The sequence below is a fragment of the Sorex araneus genome, chromosome 1 (genome assembly GCF_027595985.1).
Source record: "Sorex araneus isolate mSorAra2 chromosome 1, mSorAra2.pri, whole genome shotgun sequence".
Lineage (NCBI taxonomy): Eukaryota > Metazoa > Chordata > Mammalia > Eulipotyphla > Soricidae > Sorex > Sorex araneus.
In genome coordinates this window covers 289,963,322-289,989,829 of record NC_073302.1, presented here as the reverse complement: position 1 = coordinate 289,989,829, position 26,508 = coordinate 289,963,322, and the positions used below count along the sequence as shown (strand labels likewise).

The following is a 26,508-nucleotide window of genomic DNA, read 5'->3' as shown; positions in this document are numbered from 1 at the left end:
GGATCTGCATCATCATCATCATCATCCTGTTGATCGACGAATTCCTCGAGCGGTTTCCGTGACGTCTCCATTCATGCTAGCCCTGAGATTTTAGAATGGTGCCGCGTTGGAGGCTCTTTCAGGGTCAGGGGAATGAGACCCAGCATTGTTACTGGTTTTGGCGTATGAATACTCCATGGGGAGTTTGCAAGGCTCTTCCATGTGGGCAGGAAACTCTTGGTAGCTTGTCAGAATCTGCATACTGACAACAAACAAGCTAAGAACCTACCCAGGATCTGTGAGAAAAGGAAGACTGACAATATCAGTATACTAAAATTTATGAAAATATTTACTAAGCCAGCGCCCCCCCCCCAAAAAAAAAGATGTTCAATCTCATCCAAACCAGTCAGAACACATGAAAAATCTCAGCCATTTTTATGGGTCCCTATGTTCCTGCCTGTGTGCGGTGCAGTTGACATGGGCTCATGCTGATAGCTCAGTCCTGCCCCAACATCGTACTATAGTAGTGCCTCTCCATCAGTGTGATTTCTGTGGGAAGGAGACTGGGATGTGGAAGCTTACAAGGAGCACCCTGGGGACCCGGCCATGTGGGAGGGAATGGGTAGGGGTGAGCAGAGGGAGGAGTTGTGCTATAATACAATCCGAATCAGGACCTCAGCCCGCCTCTGGAGGAGACCAGAAAGATCCTTCATTTTTGTCTCCGTTTGGGTGCCAGTCAATTGGTGCAGGCCCCCACGGGAGGGCTGGGGGACGATGGGTAAGGGTGGAATTAAACAAGGCAGCTCTGTTATTTCATGCATTTCCAGGAAGGCAGGTGGGGGATGTCTGCAGCCCTCCTTGACTTTGGGGAGTCCTGCATTTCATTGCATAACTCTCATCACAGATTTTATACCTTTTTTGAGGGAGGTGGGGGCAGAAAGTGGAAAAGTAGGTGTGGCTAGCATGAAGCTTTAAGAAACATTGTGTCAGGATGACTGAGAAACACAAGGAAGGGTTTGAGAGATACTAGAGTGGGTCGGGTGTCGATCCAATCTTGCAGGCGGATTGGATCCTGGCATTCCATATTGTTCCAGAGCACTGCCGGGAATATTTCCAGAGAGTGGAGCCAGGAGCAACTCTGGAGTGTTGCCAGGTGTGGCCCCAAAACAAAGCAAAACAAAATAAAAAGCCCAACAACAGGGGCTGGAGCCATAGCACAGCAGACCAAGAGTTTGCCTTGCACGCGGCCAACCCGGGTTTGATTCCCAGCATCCCATATGGTCCCCCGAGCACCGCCAGAAGTGATTCCTGAGTGTAGAGCCAGGAATAACCCCTGAGCATCGCCGGGTGTAACCCAAAAAGGAAAAAAAAAAGCCCAACAACAAATAGGATCAGGGTTGAGAAAGAGGATCAGGGCCTGAGTGACAGGATGGCAAGCAGGGCACCTGCCTGGCATGCAGCCAATGTGGGTTCCATCCTTAGCACCCTAATAGGCGCCCCAGAACTGGTCAGAAGTGATTCCTGAGTGCAGAGCCAGGAGTAAGCCCTGAACTGCTGGTGTGTCACCCCCCAACAAACAAACAATAAAAACCCTAATAGGATAATAATATGGTAGTGACTATTATGCAGGGTGCAGATTATTTAGTGAAATACGGTAAGGACTTTTTCATGAGGTATGATCTAACCACCTGTTTCAGTAGCCACTGCATTATCTTTTCTTGAGTCACAGTTATCCTGCTAAAACCCATGTCTCCTTCTCTTTATGGGTCTCATTCCTCCTGGGGTAGAATTCTCAGTCATTCTTGCCTTGCCAAACACCGGATGCACTGACCGTCAAGGCCATCTCAAGAGACATCTCCTCCAGGGATCTCCCTGACGTCTCCAAGTCTCAGTGATCACGCAGATGACTAGCAGTTGGAATTCACCACGAAGCATTTTGAGCCATAGCTTGTCATTGAGGATTTTTTTGTCTGTGTGTTTTTCTAGCCAGTCTGTGATGTAACTAGGTTATGATAATTTCAGATTGTAATATACAAATTAAAAACATTTGTTAAAGGAGTGACTCTCTAGTTTGTTTAACATTTTACCTACAAATGCGGATCTGATAGAGAGGTTATGAGAATGATGAGAATGTTCTAGTTAATGTTTCTCTCCCCCGCACCCCCAGCCACTTGTGTCTTCTCTGGGTGGTTTCCTGAGTGGTGGCATGGCCCCAGGGGGCAGTCAATGCACAGGCCCCCTCTGCAGCTCAGGTGCCCAGATTAGTGCCTAGGCAAGAGGATAAATCTCCTGCTTTCTTTGAAATGGGGACCCCAGCAATGAGACTCAAACTCTGACTTCAGGATCTGCACCTACACATGGACCCTCCCTCCCTCAGGTAGAGGGGTGTGTGTGGGGAGGGTACTTGGTTTCCTGAAGAGCGGCCACTCAATTTATCTCCCCTTCCGTATTGCGTTAGATTCACATCTATGTCTTTTATACTGATCTCTCACAAGGGAGGCCTGGCCACCCCAACCACGTAGGTCAATAGTCCCTTAACCCCTACTCCAATCAACATACCCCTCAAACTCACAAAAATAACGGTGAACGCACAAATCAATACAACCTCAATCTTAAAGTCTGTCTCCTCCGATGCCAGTGACACTTATTAAAGCCCTGCTTTGCTCTTAGTTTACAGTTCAAAGGGAAGGGGGTATGGTAGCAAGTAAGACAAGCTTACAGTGCCATGACAGAGCGAATGGTAGAACTGTAACATAACTGAGCAAAGCCATTTCACTGTGTGGCGGTTGTTAGGAGGGAAGTGAGCCTGGTGTGATGAGTTGGGATCAGCCATTTGGATCTGGGGTAGGGAGAACCTGTCTTCGGAAGAAATCTGGCCGGGCCCAGTGGAAGCAGCCAACATTCCAGAGCAAAGAAACAGAAGTTCAGGAGGCAGAAAGGACTCTGTGTATTCAAGAATCAGAAGAGGAGTCTTGGGGGAGGTCAGAAATGATCACGGTGGGCTGTCATAGTAGGTGAGACTGGAGGTCTTTGGGTCATGCTCAAGGGTTTGAACTCTGTGATAAGAGCAGTGGGAAATCAGTGAATTTCCGAGTTTGTTCTGCTTATTAAAACACAAGATAGAAGCAGATTTACACGGATACTGGTGAAGCAGACACTTTGAAAGTTCTCAACTGTGTGGACCTAAATTCTGTATTTCCAGCAAGTCCCCAGGCAACCCTGGGCGGCTTTATGGGTAGTGAAGGAGTAAAGCCAGGTGGGTCTAGATGCAGACTGCATAGTTGGGGTGCCCATCTTTTGTGCCTTTGGTTATCTAATTATAGTCCTCAGTTTTCTTATCAATGAGAAATGCTAACAAGAGTGCCAGGGCTGGAGCAATAGCACAGCGGGTAGGGCATTTGCCTTGCACGTAGCCAAGCCGGGTTCAGTTCCCAGCATCCCAGCATCCCACAGCACCTCCAGGAGTATTTCCTGAGTGCAGAGCCTGGAGTAACCCCTGTGCATCACTGGGTGTGACGACCCCCCCCCAAAAAAAAAGAGTACTACCATCAAGGGTGATTATAAGAATTAAACCAGATGATTCATGATAGAGAGTATCATGACACAAGAGCACAAGACATGTGGGATATTGTTCTAGTTAGCCTGAAGAGCCTTAGGATGACTGCCAAGACTTTTGCCAAGGAATTTGTAGCCTATTCCTACATGAAATAAGTAAAATAAGTCCAACCACGGAACACTTACAATGAAATTAAGTGTAAATCAAATTACCAAGACAAAGGTCAAGCCCAGTCAAAATTATGTTCTAGATTGCTAATTAATTAAAAAAAACTATTGCACTTAGAGTTTTGCATCTAGTGAGTCTGGAGTTCACAACTTCATTAAAGAAAAAAAAAGAAAAAGAGAGAGGGGGGGAGGAGAGAGGAAGAGGGAGGGGCAGAAGGAAGGTAGGAAGGAAGGAAGGAAGGAAGGAAGGAAGGAAGGAAGGAAGGAAGGAAGGAAGGAAGGAAGGAAGGAAGGAAAGGAGGGAAGGAGGGAGGGAGGGAGGTAGGGATGGAGGGAGAAAGGGAGGAAGGAAGAGGGAAGGAAAGGGGAAGAAAGAAGGAAGGGGAAAGATGGAAGGGAGGGAGGAAGGAAGGAAGGAAGGAAGGAAGGAAGGAAGGAAGGAAGAAGGAAAGAAGGAAGGAGGGAAAGAGGGAAGGAGGGAGGGAGAGAGGGAGGAAAGGAGGGAGGGAGGGAGGGAGGGAGGGAGGGAAAGAGGATATGCACTAACCCTCCCTGAAAGCCGGGGGTTAGTGTGCATCTGGTTTAAATGGCATCTACATAGAAAAAAACAACAGAAGCCCTTTTGCTGAAACGTTGATAGAGATACCAATACTCATTTGGATTTCATTGCTTATGAACTGTGTCCTCCCTCAAATATATGCTGATGTCCTGACTGTTGGTTCCAATGAATGGGATTCTATGTGACAATAGGACCTTGGCAGAAAACATCAGCGAAGAGGATATCCTCAGGGCAGGCCATTATCTCTGGAGTCAGGTCCTTATAATAAGATGGCATGGAGACAGACATGCATGTGATGGTCAGGTAGAGATCTGAAAGGTACAGCTGTGGGCAAAGAACTATAATGGATTTCCAGTAATGGTGGTGGGAAGGTGTAATGGTGGTGGGGTTGGTATTGGAGTATTGAATGTAATAAACCATTGTGAACGACTTTATAAAAATAAATCATGTTTTTTCCCTTGCTACTCAGAAGAATAAAAGGATGTATAAATGGAAAAGAAGATGAATTTACACCACCAGAGTTTAGAAGAGGCAAGGAAGGACTCGCTCCAAATTTCATGAGGAATATGGACCTACCAACACCAATATTTCTAACTTCTAGCCTCCAGACCTCGTAGGCTAAATTTCTGGTATTGCAAGATGTCCTCGTTATGATGCTTTGTTATGGCAGTGCTAGGAAAACGCTACAGTGAACTTCATCTTTTCTCCATTCCTCACAGTTTATTTGTCTCTTCTGCTGCACAGGAAGCTTCTTGAGGGCAGGGATTGGACTTATCTCAGGTTCACGTTCCTTGAACGACTTCACAATGTTTACTCAAGGGGTCAGTGGACTACGGGTTGAGTTGAAGTAACTGCAGGCTCCAGAAAGTTAATGTGGCTCATCATTTGTTATTACGAACCCCCTATAATTTATCTATAAACTTTTGACATTGTGATTGAGGAAATAGAAGAGGTGATTTTAGTTGCCGAAAGATGTTTGGATACTGTGAAGAAATAAATACTCATGGGGAAACACAAGAGCTTAATATCATATTATTTTTAAAACAGTAATGAATATTTTCAAACTGAGTGGCTTAGTGTCAAATTCTGTTGTATGTGGCCAGTATTATCTACTTCTTAACCAGTTGATCATCCTGGAGATATATCCAGTTGTTAGATATTGGTAACTCATTAGACCCCACTTACTCATAAGAGAAACTATTGTTTAAAAGGTGTAAAAGTGCAGTTAAATGTTACATTTGGGCCATGTGACCAAGTGCTCATGGTTAGCTCATGACCACTAGACTAAGGTAAAACACAAACACTGATCTCTCCTGCCTATGGAACTATAAAACCCTCCACATTGTATGTTGGCTGTAAAGGACTTAGATCGCTCTGCTTAACCGTGTATTAAGCATGTGCTCATTCTATTCCATCACCTTATGTTCATCAGCCAGAATTGTATTGCAACTATATTCTATTTTAAGGTAAGTTTATGACTCTGTACATGGTTCATCCATTTTTTTTTCCAGACATAAAATGAAGCGAGGTTTTCTGAAGCTGCCGTGCTACTTTGAATATAGTTTCTCCCTCTGGAAAACCACAGGCTTCATTTATTTTTAAATTTTAATTTAGACACCATGGTTTACAAAACTGTAATGGTTTCATGCATGAAACGCCTCAGTGACACCCCCCCATCGTCTCTCCTTCTCCTTTCCATCATTGTCCTCATGCCCCCTTGCCCCTCTCACCTGATGTGACAAGCTTCCTGAAGGCCAGTTCTCGGTTTCTGTCATTTCCTTAATGTGTGTCTTTATATCCTACACATGAAAGAGACCAATCTACGTCTCCCTCCCAACTCCACTCAGCATGATACTCTCCCGACTCATCTTTGAGGTGGCAAACTGCATGGTTTTGTCTTATAACCGAGTAGTATCCCATTGTGTAAATGAACCAGTGTTGTTTGTTTGTTTGTTTTAATTTAACCCAGTCATTTCTTCTTGGACACTTGGGTTGTTTTCAGATTTGGGTTATTGTGAATAGTGCCGCAATGAACATAGGAGAGCAAATGTATTTCCTGAGTAGAGTTTTTGGACCCCTGGGGCATATGCCAAGAAGTGAAATTACTGGGTCATATGAAAGCTCCATTCCTATTTTTTTTGAAGAATGCCCAATATTAATTTCCAAAAGGCCAGAGCAGTCAACATTCCCTCCAGCAGTGAATGCAGATCCCTTTCCCTCCACATCCATGCCAGCACAGGTTGTTTTTGTTCTTTATTATTTCCTTCCTATGGGAATAGGTGTTGGAGCTAGGATTAAGTTGTTATTAGGATGATGTTTTTTGGGGCAGCCAAGTCACTCCAGTCTGGGGGTTCACTGCAGGAATCTTGTGTGTTCCCTGTGGGGTATAAAGGAGGGAAGTAATGCATTGCCATACTGGCGGGCACAGAGGCAGCAGATGAGGTGTACACCAAGCCAGGTTCTTCTTTCAGGGGTGTGAGGAGAGCAGCCATTGTGTTCACCTATTTCAGGTGGGAGGAAAATGATGCAAAGATGGCACGACTTAGTGCTCATCTGAGGGCCAGAGTCAGTGAACAGGGCACATGCTCAGATAGGCCACAGTTTTAAGTGAGCAGCTCTGCCCCTGCATTGCAGAGCTCTTCAGAAACGGGGGTACCTGGCACTCTAAGCGTCTGGTTGCTCTTTTGCTACGTACTTTGGTGGGGGAGACTTTTTGTCTGAAGGAAGAGTTTTCTAGCAAAAGTTAGGCTTCCCCTGCTATTTAGATCATTATAGTTCATTATAGTTTACACATGGCACCTGAGACCATCTTCTCCTTGGTTGATAGATAAACGAGTCTTGAAAATTCCCTAGTGAAAAAGGCACAACGGAATCTAACTTTTCAGACTCTGGACACAATGAAATTGGGGGAGGTACATGATCTATGTGTGACCCTTCTCTAGAAATTCGTTCTTTTGGGCTATGTGTGGCATGGTCTATCTATTCAGGTGCTCTTTCATCAGAACTTAAAAAAAAGACTCTTTGTTTGGGAAAATTCATTAGTTTTCATTATTTTTTATTTCAAGGGAAACTTGATAACAAAAAAATTGGATAACACCAAAGAGAGTTCAATATAGCATTATTTTCAGTTGCCTCTGGTCTTAATAAAGAACTGGGGTCTGTCCTAAATCTAGAATATTACTTTGAAAACTATAGCTCCAAAATTTCTCATCAATCATACTCTTGTGACAGAGGGAAGAAGGCCTGTTTATGTAAACTAATAAAAGATTCTGTCTATAGCTTCACCTAAAGTCTGGATGGATGCTTTAATCTGAATTCACTTATGGAATTTTGATCTGAGGGATGTCACGAATAAAGCTTATGTCAAAATAAGAATTGTGTTTGAACAAGTTAGATATGGGAGAACTCAGAGGCTTATTATCTTGAGGGACTTCGCTGGGGAGATAGTACAGCAGTAGGGCACTTGCCTAGCAACATGGCTGACCCCAGTTCGATCCCTGGCACCCAGATGCCCCCTCCAGCCTCACCTGGAGTGATCCCTGAGTGGGACACAGAGTAAGTCCTGAGCACTGCAAGGTGTGGCCCCCAAACAAAAACAAGAATGACTCCACTTTGGGGAGTTTATTTGTCTACATAATAATTCAACTAACTCCATATGCTAAAGATAATATGGGACGTGCATATGAATGAAACCATGTTATTTTCTGGTTATTCCCTCTCAGGAAAATGGCTATATTTGTACACAAACAGCACATTTGAAGAGGGCAATTTGAAATGGTTTAATTAGAATATAGACCAAGTCACACATAGCACATATGGCATTTTCCTGGGGCAGTGAGGGAAAAGGGGTATCTAAAATGGGTGGACACTTTTCTTGTTTTTATTTTGGGGCCACACGAGCTTACTTCTGGCTCTGTAGTTAGGGAGCACTCCTGGTGCGGGGAGTGCTGTGGTGACCATATGAGATGCCAGATCAAACCTGGGAGGGCTGTGGGCAAGGCCAGAGCCCCATGCATGGTACTCTCTTCAGCTCCTGCTTGGTCCCTTTTGAAGTTGCTGATGCACAGAGAAGGCAGCCGCACAGCCGTAGGAGAGATTTTTGAGATCATCCTGACAGCCTTTCAGCTAACTGTGGGTTTAATCATCTAAGAGTCGGTTCTAAGAAGTGTTGATCTTGAATCTAGTCTCTGCTCATAACAGGAATACTAGCAGCTTAAGAATCTCTGTACTTTAACACAATGGCCACTCAACACCTTTATTGCAAACCACAACACCTAATCAGAGAGAGAGAGAACAAAAGGGAATTCCCTGCCATAGTGGCAGGGTGGGGTGGGGGGAGACCAGACTGGGGAGTGGGGGAGGGATGTTGGGTTTACTGGTGGTGGAGAATGGGCACTGGTGAAGGGATGGGTTATCGAACTTTGTATGGGGGAAACATGAGCACAATGATGTATGGATCTGTAACTGTACCCTCACGATGACTCTCTAATTAAAAATAAACTAATAATAAAAAAAAGAATCTCTGTACTTTAGACTTGGTTGTTCTCCAAATTCTATTCACTGACCCAGGCTGGACTTAATAGAAATCAATTTAGAATTATAGCAGAGCCTGGCAAGCTATCCATGGCATATTCGATATGTCAAAAACAGTAACAAGTCTCACAATGGAGATGTTACTGGTGTCTGCTCGAGCAAATCAATGAACAGTGCTACAGTGCTACATTATATAATTTAGCGTCATACCTTCTGGTATGTACTCCATTCCACCCCTTCCCGATCCCCGTCTGCTGTCTCTCCCATCAAGACATTGGAAGGAAATCACTCCTCTGTCTCATTTTGTATGATGCATACTTATTCATACATCATATTTTTAGGGAGCTAGAAGAGTTGAACAGCAATGAAAACAACATGGCAGACACCAGGCACACGGGGGACCCAGAATAGGAAATCATGATTTAGCGAGCCATTCCCATGCTCTCACAAATATCAGAGTATGCAATATGCAGCTTCTGCCAGAGAGATGGCTCAAGGGGGCAAGGTCTGGTTTCAGTCCTGGGCAGCACCAGGAGTGCCTATGAGCAGAGTGGGGAGTAGTTCCTGAGCACCACTCGATGTGGCCCCAGACAGAATACGGAGCTATATATTGGTTCGATGAGCTGTTCCCTAAAATCTTTAGTGTTGCTGACAAGCTTTGGTTAATAACCAGAAGAACAGATTTCTGGATTTAAAAGACTACCTTTGAGTTTGAATTTGTGAGGGCCTAACATTGAAGCAACACAATTCTACCGTCAGGTGATTAAAATTAATATGATCATAATAATACCTCACATTTTTGTGCTGAAGAGATAAAGAAGTTCTAGCTTCTCAGGCTGAAGTTTTACTTCTGATTTGGATGTAGTGACACAATAAAGTCAACTGATGGATTGAAAATTGTACTCCAAGAAACCAGGTGTGAGACATTTTAAGTGCAGTTTGTTTTTTCCCTGCTCCTCCTCTCTGCCCCACCCCCCGCCCCCCAGCATGTTACCTTGATTTGGGGGTTATCAGAGCATAGGTTTATGGACGCGCTGTACCAGATTTCTTTCTAGTTAAAGAAGGGGGAAAATACCTTATCGAAACGTGTAGCCAGTTTTTCAAGCACCCAAAGTGCTCTGAGAAAATCTTTTTACACTCGGTGATCCAGATGACAGAATTTAAGACAAGTTGCCTTTATTTTTCCGTGGTTGAGATGCCGAATGTGTTCTGTGGCCTGGGAAGGAATCTTCTGGACACTAGTAATTCCTGGAGCCTCCTACCTGCTACGGACCTGCTGCTTCTCATTTTCACCTGGGCTCATTGGAGGAGGCGACTTCGGTCAGGTCCACAGGGGCAGCAACGCGCATGCCCAGCCCCAAGACCCTCCTGCCTTCCTCCGGCAATATCAGGGCTCTTCAAGGGCTGCGGGAGAAGTCTGGGTTGTTGGAACATCTCAACTCAGGTGTGATATTCGGGTCTTGTTCTCTGCTTGGGCCACCTGGCCAGGACATCTGCCTAGAACGGGGCCCACCGTCCACGTCCCACGCTGAGCCCTTACCAATTAACGGGCTCTGTGCCACCTGTTCGGGAGGCCGCGATCTCCTTCCCCATTTGGTTAATCATTCACATGTTGTCCCTACTGGACAGGTTCGCAAACAAGCAGGTTGAGTGGTGGGATTTATGATTCTAATTACATAAAACCCCCAAATAGCAGATCCTTAAAAATTGTGAAAAAGCTGCAACCCGAAGCAAAAACCACATGGCACATCTGAAGACCAGAATCTACCAAGGGACGCGCGTCTCCCAAGCATTCTACTAGGCTAATTAATAATCAGTCTTTCGACACACAAAAAAATAAGGAAGACTAGGAATCCTTTTAAATGCTTCTTTTATTTCATTGGTTGTACATTGGGTGAGTGAACTGAATATTACAACCAAAAACATAGAATTGATACAAATTAGACTCCTGTTTACACTGTAAGGTAATGTATGAGGGAATTCTTTAAGTGTTACAGAAAGATTTAGTAGAAATGTTACCAGTGATATGGCTGAAAGAATATTTCGGTGAAGTGCTGTTATATCCTGCAAACCAAGAGTGAAATGGAGTTCCCGTACAAGTGGCGAGCTTGTCTCTTAACTACAGTATTTGTTGAATTGCTATCTTCATGTCTTGGATATTGGTGGTTTTGTTTTTATAATTAAACAAAGCATTTAAGATTTATTCATCATAGTCAGACTTCTGAATATAAACAAACTTTTGGCAAATAATATTTATACAGAAAAATAGTTTTAGATCCTCTCAAATCCCAGAATTATTCTATAAAATTACATTATAAATAAATAAAAAGCAAAATCTGTTGTACATATATTTGTACATCTATGCATTTGCCTTGCCTCCTCCTTATTGTAAATGGTATATTTACGACTCTTTGCATATTATATCACAATTCTGGAAAATGGATATCATAGTAAAAATACAGTCTTCTATATTTGCTTGGGGATTACAGGTGATGTTTTGATGCTCTATTATTAAAGGGCTGAAAACAGTTGTGTGCTAATTTTTAAAATCAAAATTATGAAACAAAAGAAAAAAGACAATGTTACAACAATTAGTCTACAAAAATATTTCAGTGATTCCCATAATTTACCATTTAGTAATGTATACTATGTATTCAATGAGTTTAAGTGAGTTAACAAAGAACAAAAGAAAAAAAATCAAAGACTGAATGTTCTAGGCAAGTTGTAGCATAACTACATTGTTATAGAGAACATTACAAGTACAAATATCAATAATACATAAAGATGAACTACCAAAGAAATACAAGTTAGATACAATACTTTTCCACAATTAAAACAAATACGATACAAGCACTATGTGAGATTACACTCAGAACGTGATTTTCTTTTGATAAGGTTACCAAATCTACGATATAAGATAAACAGTCAGTAGACTTTGACCAACGTTGATTAAAATGGCAGATTTTTTCTTCTTCTTTTACTTAAAACAAACATGATATGGTTGGAGTATTTAGGTGTCAGAACAGGTGATGGAGCCAAAATTTAAAATATTTTACATTCAATCTCAAAAATCAAAATACTTCAGTCACTAATATGTTCACAAAGAAAATGGATGTTTTAAACAATTACACATAATATTCATTTATGACAGATGTCTTGTTTTTTTTAAACAATAATTTAAAAACTATGTAGGCATGGTATCTCTGCTATGTGCAACATATAAAATGTGAAATATGAAATATTTGGTACGATAGTGCTTAAAATAAACTTTAAAACAAACTTTCTGAACAAAATTTAATTGTATCGCTATCACCTTGAAGATCAACCAAGTATTTAAAAAAGTAAACAACATTAAAATATGTTTCATCCATATATAGTATATATATGTATGTGTATATATAATATGTATGTACTTGTATTAAAGTTTTTATACTTTTGAGACATAAAATATGCTTTAAGGTGAAAGAATTAAAAGAACTAATTTTTTTTTCCATGCTGTAGTCAGTTACAACCCTTTAAATCCAACTTTTGAAATGCAAAACAGTAATGGATTTTTTAAAAAGTGAAACTAGCTACTTTTTTTTCTGTTTGTTTACATAGTAATTTAGATTAAAGTCACAGTCAAATTTTCAGTGACTAAACTCAAACTTACTTAAATTAGAATATTATACAGATCTCCTCACCTACAGCTTTCTTCTTGGACTAGGTTTTTAGTTTCGAAGAGTTATTCCGCAACAGACAACTGCGTGGTGAGTTTGAAAGACTAATCCCTCTGATTAGACAGTTGGCCTCTCATTCTTCTCAAGCTGGATGAAGTCTGGCAAAATCTAGGCACTTCTACAAAGTCTCTCTTATAAAACAACTTTAAAAATATACTTGTAAAATAATACCTTCAAGACTTTGTTTGGTGGGGTATGAAGCTCATACCGTGCAAAGTTTCTTTTTTTTTTTCATTTTTTTTTTTTTACTCTAATGTTACTCTAGCATCCCATGATTCAATGCGGCATCTCCAGGCAAACCAAATCCCACACTCTGATGTGTCCCCAGAACTTGTGCTTGAATTTTTCCACTCAAATTTTAGACCTGCAGGACAGGTCTTGCTTTACTTCACTTCTCATCTTTGCTGCAGCATTCCTGTGTTCAAGAAGTGAAACATACCCTTGGATCCAGTGGGGAAATGAAATGACAGTGATATTGGAGTTGGAATCAAACCTGCCATTGGAATAGTTGGCTTTTTTTGGTTTTGTGTTTTTTTTTTTAACTAATGCTAATTGTTTATTGCTAACTTTGAAGTATTCTGAGTCGAAACGAGTAACTTGGTTGGACTTTCTGCATCAGCTATAGTTATGGAGATAAGACAATATTCCTAGGACAGAAACTATGTTTAGAAATCCTTTTAAAGTAAACTTTATCCTTTATGTCTTTAAACATCACAGCTGGTCTCAGGTAGTTAACTATCTTAGGTTGGAATATACTAAGCATACCATATTTAATACTCAGATATGATATAGCAGCACTAGCTCCTTAGAGTTGTGGTCTGTCCAGAAGAACTAATTCTTTATTTAGCATGCAGTTTGTGGCAATTCTATTGAGGAGGAAACGGGATAGTATGTACAGTAACAATGTTTAGTTATTCTCAATGCAGATTCTTGGCATTCCATTCCATTTCTGCTGATTATTTCAGAATTATCTGTTAGAGAAAAAGACAAGCACAATTTAGACATCCTCCTGGGAGGGGAGAAAATCATGAGTTTTAAATTTTACTCTTTGAAAACAGACATTTGAAAATAGGAAGTTTAAAAAATACCTCATAATTTTGCACAATCCCCACCCTTTATGCTGAAAATTTTTTTACTTGTAACCACTTCTGCTATGTGGTCACTGAACAGGATGATGATTCAAATGCACAGTATTTTCTGTAAAACTGTGACAGCATATTATGTGGGAATGTCATATGTTTGGTTCCCAATCTTTCTTTTCCGTCAACCTTATGCCTCGTGTCTCTTAGATATTTCCATTATTGAATTAATAGTTGTGAGGCAATCAAAAAGTCTAGCCAGAGAATTTGTTAACATGTGAAAGATGTTTAAAATAAAAAATTAAACATGTAGAATGAAGTAAATATTATGTAGTTACTAACTTGCACGAATAGTTTACAGATGCATTCCCATCAAAAATAATTTGTTTCCCAGATACATTAACAGTTTCAAATTCAGGGAAAGTTTAAATATCTCATAGTAAAAGGGGGAAACAGGGTAACATTCAAGTAAATTAGTTAAAACATTTTTAATAAATCCAAAAGCACAGACAAAGCTCAACTATTAAATGAAAGCCCAGGTCACGGCTTTAGTCTGTAAGTTCATTTCTGACCACACCAAAGGACAGTTTTCCCTGGGCAACCAAACCCTCTGCAAAAGTCATTTTTCTGAACACATCCAAATAAGAAACTTATTTTTGTGCAATGTTTTGCCCAAACTTTTTGCAATTATTTAGTAAACAAAAATGTTACTGACTAGACAAATCCAAAAGTCTATTTTAGAAAAATTATTTTTTGTAAGTAACGATCAGCTAATGTTCTAACATACTAGACTCCAACTGCCAATAGAAGCCTCATTTCTACAAGTATAATTTTTTTATCTCATTACACTAGAAATTGTATATGTGGATTTTTTCCCCTTTAAGTAGGTTCTCTTGCAGATATATACACAGTACATATTTAAATAGTTTCACCCATGAAATAAGTATTATTTCATTGAAACATACAAATATATTTGGAACTGACAAAACAGGAATGACTCAATTGTATTAAATAATTATACTAAACGGAAACTGAAAACTTCAGAAAACAAAATTATACTTTAGTTTTGCTAGGAATTTAAATTTCTAGCAATTTAAAATCAGTTGGGTAAAACAGTCTTATGTACTAATCGTCATGACTAAAAATAATAATGCTATATAATGATATAATATATATTAACACAATACTTCGAGCAGTCATTGCAAATCACAAACATTCAAATTTTTCAGATGGTCATATAAGGTTTATTTGAAAATTAAGTATTGTTTGTTTAAAAAGGAATCATTCTATTTCATCCGTTAGCACCAATACTATCTATAAAATTTCTAAATAAGAATGTGCCCCCAGATATCAAATTATTTTCTATTTTTCTTCCTTTCTTTAGCTTCAGCAAGTTTTTGAGGCTTTTTAAAAAATCTTGTTTCGTAAATAGATGTGAATTATATTATTAAAATATGTTTACAGTCATACTTATTTACAAAAACAAAATGCATCACAGAATGACCTTCCTAACTCCCTGGAAAGAAAAGTTTCCTAGAGAGAACCAGCAACGGGCAAATCTGCATTACAGAAATTTGTGATACCACAACGCCACTGTCCTGCATGCAACCCCGAGACACGGACAGCCACCTAGGTTTGACTATCCCGTAAAAAAGTCTTGGTATCAACTAAAAACATTACAGGCACTGACTGGGATTACTATCCCAGTCTGTGAAATGAGCCGCTATCTAGATAAAGACATCTAAGGGCTGGGTAGTCCAGTGGTTAAGGTGCTTGCCTTGCAACTAAGCTCAGAAGAAGTCCTGAGCACTGCTGGGTGTGGCCAAGTCCCACCCGCCCTCCACACCTCACCACTAACCCTCTGAAAAAACGACCAACATGCTGATGTACTAAGAATAAAATGTGATCTCTGGCGGAACCATTCTGGAAATAGACAGAACGTTCTGGAAATACGGAGAGTCCAGATGAGGAGTAGTTCTCCGTGGACTGCTCTGACTGCCACACGTGATGCTTCTAGACTCAGGGCATTTCCCGTGTCAGATACTTACACGCCCTTAGTCCCTCATCAGAATCGCATCTCATCAGCACCCACCATAACTTTAGTGCTTTCCTTGGTGGTGGGGTTAGGCCAAGCCCAGCTGTGCTCAAGGGTCGTTCCTGCCTCTGCTCAGGGCTTTTTCCCACCTGGCAGTGCCTGGGGAACCATATTGCAGTGCCAGCTCTCCAGCCTGGGTGAGCCCCGGGTGAGGCTAGCAACCTCTCCTCACTTTAATGGCCTGGAGGAGCAGCTTTAGAATAGGTCCAACATCTGTACAAAGCACATGTCTCTGAAAGAATGGGTTTGTACTGTGCAGAACACAAGACAGGAACCTACAGAGGTACGCCCCAATCCAGACACAGTCCACTTAGAAAAACGTTCATTAAGCCCGTTCACTCAGGTGAACCTTCTGGGCCTCTGTGGTGTCTTTTCTGCCCTTTGTCACTATCAGAGCTGACACGGATGGCCAGAGTTGCTTTCAACCTCTAGGCTTTGAAGGACAAATTTTCTTTAAAAATTTTTGAAAAAAAAATTTCATTCAGAATCGTGGTTTACAAACTGATTAATAGTTGAGTTTTAGACATACAATGTTCTAGCAAGCAGCAGACCTGGGCTCAATTCCTCTACCCCTCTAGGAGAGCCCAGCAAGCTACTCGTCCACACGGCAGAGCCTGGCAAGCTACCCGTGGTGTATTCAATATGCCAAAAACAGTAACAACAAGTCTCACAATGGAGACGTTACTGGTGCCCGCTCGAGCAAATCGATGAGCAATGGGATGACAGTGACAGTGACGGTGAATGTTCTAGAACTAATCACACTGGCCATGTCAACTTCCCTCCACTGGTGTTCCCAGGTTCTGCCCCTCCCCCCGTCCCCCGCCCCCCTGAAAAGGCACACTCTAAAGTTAGGTGGCTGCAGTTTGGCTCTCATGTTTTCAGTGCTGTTGAATGTGGGGTCTTGCCAGACCACTCCCCTACATTATAAAGTAGCCAAGGCCCCGGACCCCTGATCCCGTTACTCCCCTTCCTCGTCTTCTTGCTTCCTGCCTCAGTTTCCTTCCTCTTCTGCCTTCCTCCTCCCTGCCCTCTGAGTGACGGTTGAGGCATTCCTCAACTATCCTGCCTTCACCCACCGAGCATTCCCTCCACCACAGGTACATGAGATCATCCTGGTCAGTTGCGAGTCATACATTCTCCACAAAGGGCTCTCCACGGGCCTGCCAGGGCACGAGTTAAGTCAGAGCCAGAGCTGCCACACGGGGCGCTGCTCCGGAGCTTGGCTCTCTTCGCTCTGATCTGAGCAGATGGCGGACTCGCCAAGAGGTGCTATGTTTCTGAAAAGCCAGTTTTGTGAGCTAGGTTAGCCTGGCCCGTCAGGTTCTGCAGACAGGGGAGAGAGCATGAACGGTTCCATCTGGGTCATGCACGGACACCAGGACTTGGACAAGCCAGAGCCAACTGGGGGGCAAGAGCTCCCTTGGCTGATGCACAGGGGTCCCCTCCACGGTCAAGTACGCATGAGCCGTGGGGCTAGGGCCAACAGTGGCTCAAGCGATGTTGTTTCTGTATTTTATAGTCTCAGTGGGGATCCAGAAGACTCCCCTGGGGAGTCAAGGGAGGTCATGGGGGTGGCTGAGAGGAAAGTGAGCCTGGGCACGAGGGGGCTGGAGACTCTCAGGAGCAGCCTGATTGGTAGAACTGCAAAGGGACTTATGAGGATGCTGACATCTCCCTAAAATGGCCTTGCCTGACTGCCCAACCACATCCTTCCCTTGACCTTCTCTGGCAGTCACTCACACCAGCAGAAGCCCAGCCCCACCTCAGGGCCGCTATTGCCGTGTCTAGCATCCCTGCCAACGTTTCCTAGTCTCAATAGGAAAGATCAAACCTATTGATCTAGGTGTATGTCTGTGTCTCTCCCTACTAGATCAATCCCTCAAATAGTTGCGCTTGTGTGTGTGTGTGTGTGTGTGTGTATGTGTGTGTGCGTGTGAGAATCAGAACCATGAGGGACGAGGCTGTCCACTTCTTATTGTTTTTTTTTCCTTTTTTCCTTTTTGGGTCACAGCCGGCACTGCACAGGGGTCACTCCTGGCTCTGCACTCAGGAATTACTCCTGGCGGTGCTCGGGGGACGATATGGGATGCTGGGAATCGAACCCGGGTCGGCCGTGTGCAAGGCAAATGCCCTACCCACTGTGCTATCGCTCTAGCCCTGCAGTCCACTTTTTAAAGGAAGATGAGCTAACTGAGTTATGGTAAATCAAAATCCTGAACTGAGAGCATGATCTTCAGTTCTGTTTTCCACTGAGAACACACAGAAGTGAAAATGGCTGATTCTCACAAAATCCAATGATTCCCCTTTGAAAAATGGCACAATGAACCTCAAATCATGGGTGCATTCAAAAACTCTTAGTGTACCCTCGTGTTGTAACAAGAATTTCTGCGCTGCTAAAACGTCAGTTGGCTACAACAGTCTAAGTAGCAATGAATCTTCCAGGTGATTGGACTTAAGCCTCTGATGAACCTGCTAAACATGTATCCTTCAGTTACTCCCATGGCATGACAAGACTCACACGTATCGAAGACAAAGCGTGAATGACCCTGAAGAACACTAACTGTGTTGTTTCCCCCTAAAATGTATTTTTCCCAGCCACTGAGGAATCTCTGCATCCTCAGAGAGGCGACGCCATGGACTGCTGGAGCCACAGCAATCAAGCTTGTTAAAATGAGAACTGGGTACGGCACTACCTAAACTTCTAAGGTGCCTGGGGCCAAGCAAGAAATAAAAAAACAAAAGAGTGTGGGTCAGGAGGGCAGGTGGTAAATGGAAGGGCTTATGCCCAGGCAGAACAGAGCAGCGACTAGGTAGCTAGAACCACCACTTCCTGCAGAAAGTGGGTGCTTCAAAGCCTGGACTTTCTCCTTGCCAGAGGAAGCAGGAAATTTACACTGCAGGAAGCAAATATATCTCTGGGTTTCATACGGCCATGAGCCACTCGTTTGCATTCTCTCTGAGTCATGCTTTATTGGCGTCATCTATGAAATCTGGATTGCGGTCTTCCCAAGCCGGCCCCGTGAAGAGAGCAGGAGTCTTCAATGTTGAGTTCAGCTCAGGAGAGTTAGCTCTGGCCCGGAGGCTTCCTGCACTTGACTCTAACAGATGCCTTACACCTAACGAGAAACTACTGTTGTCCCCTAAAGCGAGTAACAGGGTGTGAAGTATCTTGTCTTATTCTCTTCAAGACCACGAGGAACTTAGGCTGAGCTGTCCATATGCCCTTGGCCTGCGTGTGCACTTGAAAAAGAGCTGATCCAAGTGAGAAATACATTCCGTGGAAAACAAAAAAATGTATGCAGAGGCTGAAACACTTGAGTATGTTGGCACCACGTGTGTGGCTTCTGTCTTAGTGGATAAAGACAACTGAACTGAGTTTTACAAGGACGAAAGTCAGCTTTTGTTACCTAGAGTTACATCCTCAGTGTCCAGAATAGGGTTGGGCATACAGGAGGCACTTATTAATGGCTGGTTGAATAGGAATTTACTGAAGGTACAATTCTCCAAAGTTGGCATCAATAAAAGATCAACAGATACAATCAAATGTAGGAGTGGAGGAAGTAAAAGAACCCTTTGGTCTAGAAATCTAGCAACAATCTATTATTTATCTAGGTAATTTATATCTATCATTTATCCATTTATTATTTATCATCTATTCATTTATTATCTATTATCTATCTCTGCCTCCTTCCAGGATTAATAATCAAAAAATATAAATATTATTCCTCATTTCCCCCATCCATTTTATACAAATAAGTTGCACTGTAGCAGTGCACTGTCGTCCTGTTGTTCATCGATTGGCTCGAGCGGGCACCAGTAACATCTCCATTGTGAGACTTGTTGTTACTGTTTTTGGCATATCAAAGACTCCACGGGGAGCTTGCCAGGCTCTGCTGTGCGGGCGGGATATCTCAGTAGCTTGCCGGGCTCTCCCAGAGGGACGGAGGAATTGAACCCGGGTCAGCTACGTGCAAGGCAAATGCCCTACCCACTGTGCTATCGCTCCAGTCCATCCATTTTATACAAATAAATTAAAAAATATAAATGTACATATATATACCCCAAGCTGAGCCAAATTACTCACAAAAGATGGAAAGTTGGCAGATAAGCAAAAATGCCACCTGTAAAAATGTCTAGAAAGATTTACTAAAAATCTTTATCATGGGCACATGATCCTATTTCCTCAGGAAAAAACCTTCTGGAAAGAAAGGATAGTTCACCTTAAAGTATATTATTAAATGAAAAACTAGAAAACATAATGGCATTACATATATGTGTATATATTTCTCTACAGCTAAACTGAACCTTGCTTATTTTTTTTTCTTCTTTTTGGGTCACACCTGGCGATGCACAGGAGTTACTCCTGGCTCTGCACTCAGGAATCACCTCTGGTGATGCTCAGGGGACCATATGGGATGCTGGGAATCGAACCCGGGTCAGCCGCATGCAAGACAAACGCCCTCCCCGCTGTGCTATCGCTCCAGCTCCTGAACCTTGCTTGTTTATCACCATCAGGATCTCTTAACTCTGTCAGGTATATTCCTCCTTATTACTTCGCAATTTCCCCCTCCTCCTGTCTCTCTGCTGATGAATGTTCTCTTCATCCTGCCCCCAGTTTTCTACACCGATGACGCCCACTGAAGCATGCCATTCCCTCATCTAAGGCAAGAAGCCTGTGAAGGATCCTGGATGAGGCAAACCTGACACAGGCAGAGGGGCATCCATATACTGTCTGGCTGGGAAATAATCCTGTCGTGAGCCACAGCATGGCTTACTGGAGGCTAAAGCATGTACACGTTGTTGCCTCTTGGTGAACAGACATTGTTAAAGCAACTCTCCTGATAAGCGTTAAGAAGTAAACACCTCTAAGGACTCTACCTAGCCTGCTTCGTGACTATGTTTCAAAGCTGCAAAGAGTTCCAGGATAATACGTGGTCTATGAAAAGACTCGTGCAAGCAGCGTTTTCTTGGGGGGAGGTCTCATTCTTAGAGGACGTTGTTTTGAGGGAGAACAGTACTTCACGACACATCTGACTTCTTTTCAAAGTCTTTTTTTCTTTTTATTTACATAGAAATGGCATCTACTGGCTCGTGGGAGGAGATGCTCAGAGGTGCCAATCAGCTGCACTGTTGAGAAGGGTGGTTGAGACCCCCCCCACCCCCACAGGCCGGCAGATTTAAGAGCAGGGATGACGGGATGCTTGTTTTGTCCTCTGGCATTGAAAGAAAGTTTATGTTCCGGGCTTGAATTCCTCTATTTTCAACGCCACATTTTATGGATGGCTTATTTCTGTCTAATAGTTTCACACCATGACAGGTGAGCAAAAATATTTCTTAACTATAATGGCGATAAGAAAATGATCCTTTAGAAATATTCACAATGGATGTTTGAGGGGCCCTCCCAAGTAGGGCTTGGGGGTGGGGATTGGGGTCACTCCTACCAGTGGCGCTAGGGGCCACCAGGGCCACCCCAGTGGTACTCAGAAGCCATACATACGGTGCTGAGGATGAACTTGGGGCCTTGCACATTTAAGGCCTGTGCTCCAGCCCTTCTCGTGCTGGCACTTTGGCTGTTTACCTGAAATTTCGGCAGTAACTCTGACCATCTTTTTTTTTTTTCTTTTTGGGTCACACCCAGTGATGCTCAGGGGTTACTCCTGGTTTTGCACTCAGGAATTACTCCTGGCGGTGCTTGGGGGACCATATGGGATGCTGGGAACCGAACCCGGGTCAGCTGCGTGCAAGGTAAACGCTCTATCTGCTGTACTATCGCTCCAGCCCCAACTCTGATCATCTTAACAGGAAAATGATTTCTGAGAGGGACTCACTTTGACCATTGATAGTATCCAGCTCTAACCCACCTATGGACAGCTTTGATTTGACAAAGACATCATGCCTCCCATGAGTCCACATGGCTTGTAGAGAAATCTAGATTCCTGAGAGCACAAGTGTGAAGTTTTGATAATGACCCTGACATCTGCACCCCAGACCCAAGCCCGCTCTCAAATTTCAACTCTCCAGAAGGAACACTGAGCCTTACTGGCAACTCAGGGAGAGATGGAAAACTCATCTGCCAAATGTCTGCCATCCGGGGTGCCTACAGGAGAGAGATACAGGAGGAGGAGGAGCGGAGAGGAGACTTGTGGCCGCTGTCGAGGCTCTGAAACAAAGGCACGCTGAGGCGTGCTGGGCGTGTGTTCAGGAAGGAAGGAGCGGAGGAGACTGCGTTTGCAGGGGAGGTGCCAGAGAAGGGTCAGGCAAACCAAGCCTGGAACTGGAAGGCCACACAGCAGCCAGGAAACGAGAAAAGCAGGTAGCTCAAGGCAATGCATTCGAGGGAGAGAAACGAGGTCAGGGGGGATGATGCCATGGGTCAGGCCGTTCAGAATCTGGTTTCTGCTCCCATCTTCCTACAGAGCATCCCACAACAGACAACCTTCCCCGCACTCATAGATTTCACCTCGGGGTACCTCTTCCTCCAGCAGGTGGATGAAGAAAACGGTTTTTCCACCCCTCCTATGGTGCTGGGGGCGGGTCGAGTCAGGTTTCTGGCACCTTTCTTGGGTCCCCAAGATAAACTGGTGAACACGTCACCTATGCCCAAAATTGTGATGTCACCTTTGCCCGGGATTATCATGAAACCCTGTCGGGGGTTCAATATGTGAGGGCCACCCGCAAGCTTTCACTATCACTGCGGTCTGTGTTGAAAACAGGAATTCGAGACACACCTTTCAAAGGAGGGACCCTCTGTATAGTAAAGGCAATGAACCCATCGTTTAGGTTGGGAGCCCATTATTTTAGGCCTGATTCAAAATGCAGAACCTCAGCAGTGCCACGTGGAGCAGCGTCGGGGATGCGGCCACACCCGAGACCGGCACACTGAAGGTGACCTCCAGACGGGAAGGTGGAATGAGGGCAACCTTCAGACGCCTCTAAGAGACAGCTGATGCAGCCACCCAAAGGAAGTGTCAAGCATGCATCGCATCTTTTTAATACGGAATTTGACTGCCAGTAATCCATTAAAGACTCAGACCCAAAAAATTCACAGAGCTGCGATGCTGTTGGGGCTCACTGTGAAGTCCCTCCTGCTCAATGCCAGGCTCTGCGACCACTGCCACAACACTAGGATTCGGGGCAGATTTCAGTCCTAGCATTTATTCACCGTGACCGTGGAGTGAACATAGAACGCAGCCAGTTAAGAACTGGTATTTAAGACAATGGCAGAAGATGGACCAAAAAATAGTGACGGTTTGTGAGCTCATGCTGCAAACAGGACCGAAGAATGCCCTCGTGTGGGGCATTCGTGTGGGGGTCACTGCACATACTTCTCAAGCTGGTGACGTGGCACTGCCATCTGGCAACGCGTTCCAGTAAAATTAGGGTCTTTCATTTCTTTTTTACTTCTCTGTGTGGCGAGAGAGAGAGAGATGGAGTGAGAAAGAGAGAGAGAAAAAGAGAGAGAACAGAACAATTGTGTGTCAAATGAGGGTGCTCTGAGAAAATTAAAGTAAGAAATCCTGGATTGAGATTCTAGGGGCTAGTCTGTGCCAGGAACCAGCTTTGGGATCTTTCTGAGTCTTTTCTTCTTTCTCTGCTTCTACCACCAGCCCCCTCTGCAGTGCCACGTTGCAAGGCAGTTGAGCAGGTAAGCCAGGTTACCACTTATCTCCCCTCCAGCCCCTCCAGGAAGCACCCAAACAGCCCAGCACGGTTGGTCGGAGGAACTGGAGAGCAAAGGCTGCTGCTGTCTTATCACCCCTCCTTCCCCGCAAAGCTCAGAGGCAGGCCACCCTTTCTTTGCCAGGTAATTCTCATCATGTGAAAATTGCTTTGGCTGCAGGTGGGTTTCTAGTCTGGCCCTTCCTCTCACATTGTGAAGCACCCAACGGCATGAATTGTTTCGTCCACTGCCTCCCAGGTACACAATGGGCCAGTAATACACATGGCTGAAGCCGATACATGAACCTGTGACTTGTTCCTTTCTCAGTGGCCTCCCCAGGGCAGCCCAAAACATGCCTTTGCAACCAGTGATGCTCAATGAATCTGAGTCTGAAGTCAAGGGTGAGTGAAGACAGTGGTGGAGAAACCAGTATCTCTGTTCTTGTTTAAGGGCTGGAGCGACAGAACAGAAGGTAGGGCGTTTGCCTTGCACACGGCCAACCTGGGTTTTATCCCCAGCACCCCATATGGTCTCCCGAGCACTGCCAGGAGTAATCCCTGAGCACAGAGCCCGGAGTAACGTCTGAACATTTCTAGAGCCAGGAGTAACTGCTGAGCATCACCGGGTGTGGCTCAAAAACAAATAAAATATGACTTGTTTAAGAATGGTAAACAATGAGGGTTTGGGGATGTGGGCTGGTGGCAGAGCAGGTGTCTTACATGGGGATTACTTGGGCTCAAACCCCAGCACAGCAAAAAAAAAAAAAAAACAACTTTGATAAAAATAAATGAAGGTAAAAGTTCTGGATGTGGAGACTCTTCTTCTTCATGGAGGCTTTTCAGCCAGACAAGATTCTAGCCTATTTACAAGTTTCGGGAGAGAGAAAGGTGCCTCATCCCCCAGTTCTGTTTGCTGGCAAGAAGTGTGAAATCCCTTGTTCGTCTTGTCTTAAGATTAAGAATATTTTCCAAGTGTTTCTTGTGTTGATCTTCAACTTTACCAAGATGTGTTTCTACCGGAACTTTGTTCTTTCAAAGCTTTGCAGACTAACAGTTAAGCTAGTGAACTCATGGTCAAACACGGTAAACTCACAGTTAAACTAGTACTTATATTTTTTAAAGGGACCACAGGGAGGTTCATCTCAAACATCTCTGGATAGCAACAGAGGTAACGGGAGTGTGAGGAAATGATTACTGGAGTCTGGGGGGAAAGAAGGAATCAAGTGGAAGCATCAGGGAATCAGTTTTGATTCCTCCCACGCATTTCTCAATTCCGAGAAGTAGTTTTGGATCGTTCGTGTTCGGGGAGGGTCTCCGTGCTGGACTGTGGCTGGATGGTGTTGGCAGATACGCTCACGTGACTCTGAGAAGCCACTTAACCAGCCTCTGTCCTTCTCCCTGCAAAGATCTGGAGTCGGGGGTGAAAGCTCCAATTCTGATTGGACTACTTCCTGGATCAACTTGTACAGACTTGGGGGTGGGGGGGGTCAGTTTCTCAGCTTCTCTAAACTGCTGCCTTTTCATGGGGAGATTGGGAAGAAAAATAGGCCATCACAGGGCTCTTTAGAGATTTAATGAGATAGTTTATACCAAAGACTTCGGACTCTGGCACTTGGTCCCTATTAGTTAATAAAGCAGAACTGCTCTCCCTGTACTGGGCTCTGAGTACTCCAGGGTTCTGTGACGCATTTTCTCCTTAGAGGTAAAACCCTGATGCTCCAACCTTTCTCCCTATTCCTATGGCCAAGGTAAGCCCCCTGAAGAACCTGTGCTCTTGTGCCAATCCAGAAGGCAACTTGTGTCATCACCATCAAATTCTTTCTTTTTCTTAAAAAAAGGTAATTAGAGAGGAGCAGCATTATTTTGCTCTTGTAACTTCCTGCCCTTCGTACCTCTCAACGCAGCTGCCCAGTGTCTGGCGTTTGACCTGCGGTGCCTGCCAGAACACAGACCACGGGGGAGGGGCTGGTTAGCCTTAGGAGGCTGCATGCAGAGCTATGCACTGGGGCTGTAACTGCCTCCAGGAGCTCCGAGGTCTCTGGAAACTCCAGAGCTGGGGGAGTGACGATGATAATAATAAAGAAATGTGATCACCCTCCTGAAGGCTGTATTTTTTTTTCAGGGTTGGGGGCACACCTGGTGGTGCTGAGGGCCTCCTCTGGCTCTGTGTGCAGGGATCCCTCCTAGCAGGCTCTGGGGGACCACCTGGGGTGCCAGGGGTCAAACCCAGGTGTCCTATGTGCAAGGCAAACGCCCTACTTGCGGCGTTGTCTCTCTGGTTCCCAGCAACAGGGTGTTTTAACGTTAAAAGCACGCCAGGGTGCAAGTACCTTAAAGCTCACTTCAAGGTGCAATGAGCTCTTGATGCTGGAATAACTACAGCTGCTCCTAAACGTCTGTCAGAAACTCCCCGAGGTGGCCAATGTGTCCTATCAAGTATAAATAAGAGGGAAGACGGACCACAAGAACCTTCTCTTCTGTACGTCCGTGTGTTGTGGCAGGACGTGGGACGGAGGCTGTGGCATCCTGAGACCACGGATGTTCCCCACGACCCCCTGGAGTCCAAGGATCAAACTGCCTGCCTGAATCTTCCTGCTTCCCACTCCTCTGCCCCATTCCCCTGTCCTCCTGTCTCTCCGTCCCAGAATCATCATTTCGTCACCGACGTCGGGGTCGGGTTCTGCCCCTTTCATCTCTCTGGGCCGACTGGGCTCCTACCTACCCATTCACTTCCGGTGCCCCGGGACGCCCACCCCTCTGTGACCTTTCCCTGCCCTGCTTTCCTCCCACCAACCAGGGCCTGAGACACTCAACTGAAGTCTCTCCTCTTCACCCCTCCGAGAGTGGCCCCAAGGCGGCCCCGTGGGCTGGGAACAGTCCTGGGTCCCTGCCTCCACGGGAGGAACCTAGTCTGAGCTGTATGAGGGGAAGCCCTTGTCTCCAGAGTGGGAAGGACAGCAGACAAGTGCTGCCACCCAGTCCCTCCCTGCTCTGCCCTTCCAGGTGACAGAGAGGACAGGAGGCATCTGCCCTGCTTCCGTGTCTGAGCAGGCGTGCAGGGCACAAACTGGGTGCGTGGAGGCATGTCAGGTCCTTCTCTCTCCCCTCCCCGCCATGTCACATTGCTTGGGACCCTCCGCATCTGCCCAGCCCTGCCCAATT

The 26,508-nt window shown here is 44.4% G+C and overlaps 1 protein-coding gene across 9 annotated transcripts in view; it reads right to left on the bottom strand.

Annotated features, from left to right (window-relative positions):
• Window positions 1–10,647: 10,647 nt before the first annotated feature.
• The window catches only part of MBNL2 (muscleblind like splicing regulator 2), a 168,802-nt gene continuing 152,941 nt past the window's right edge, over window positions 10,648–26,508 (bottom strand). For all 9 annotated transcript variants that reach the window (XM_055130866.1, XM_055130854.1, XM_055130882.1 and 6 more), the window contains one exon: window positions 10,648–13,484. In XM_055130866.1, the coding sequence (XP_054986841.1) occupies window positions 13,470–13,484 (15 nt within the window). In that variant the 3' untranslated portion in view covers window positions 10,648–13,469. The remainder of the gene's footprint in view (window positions 13,485–26,508) is intronic.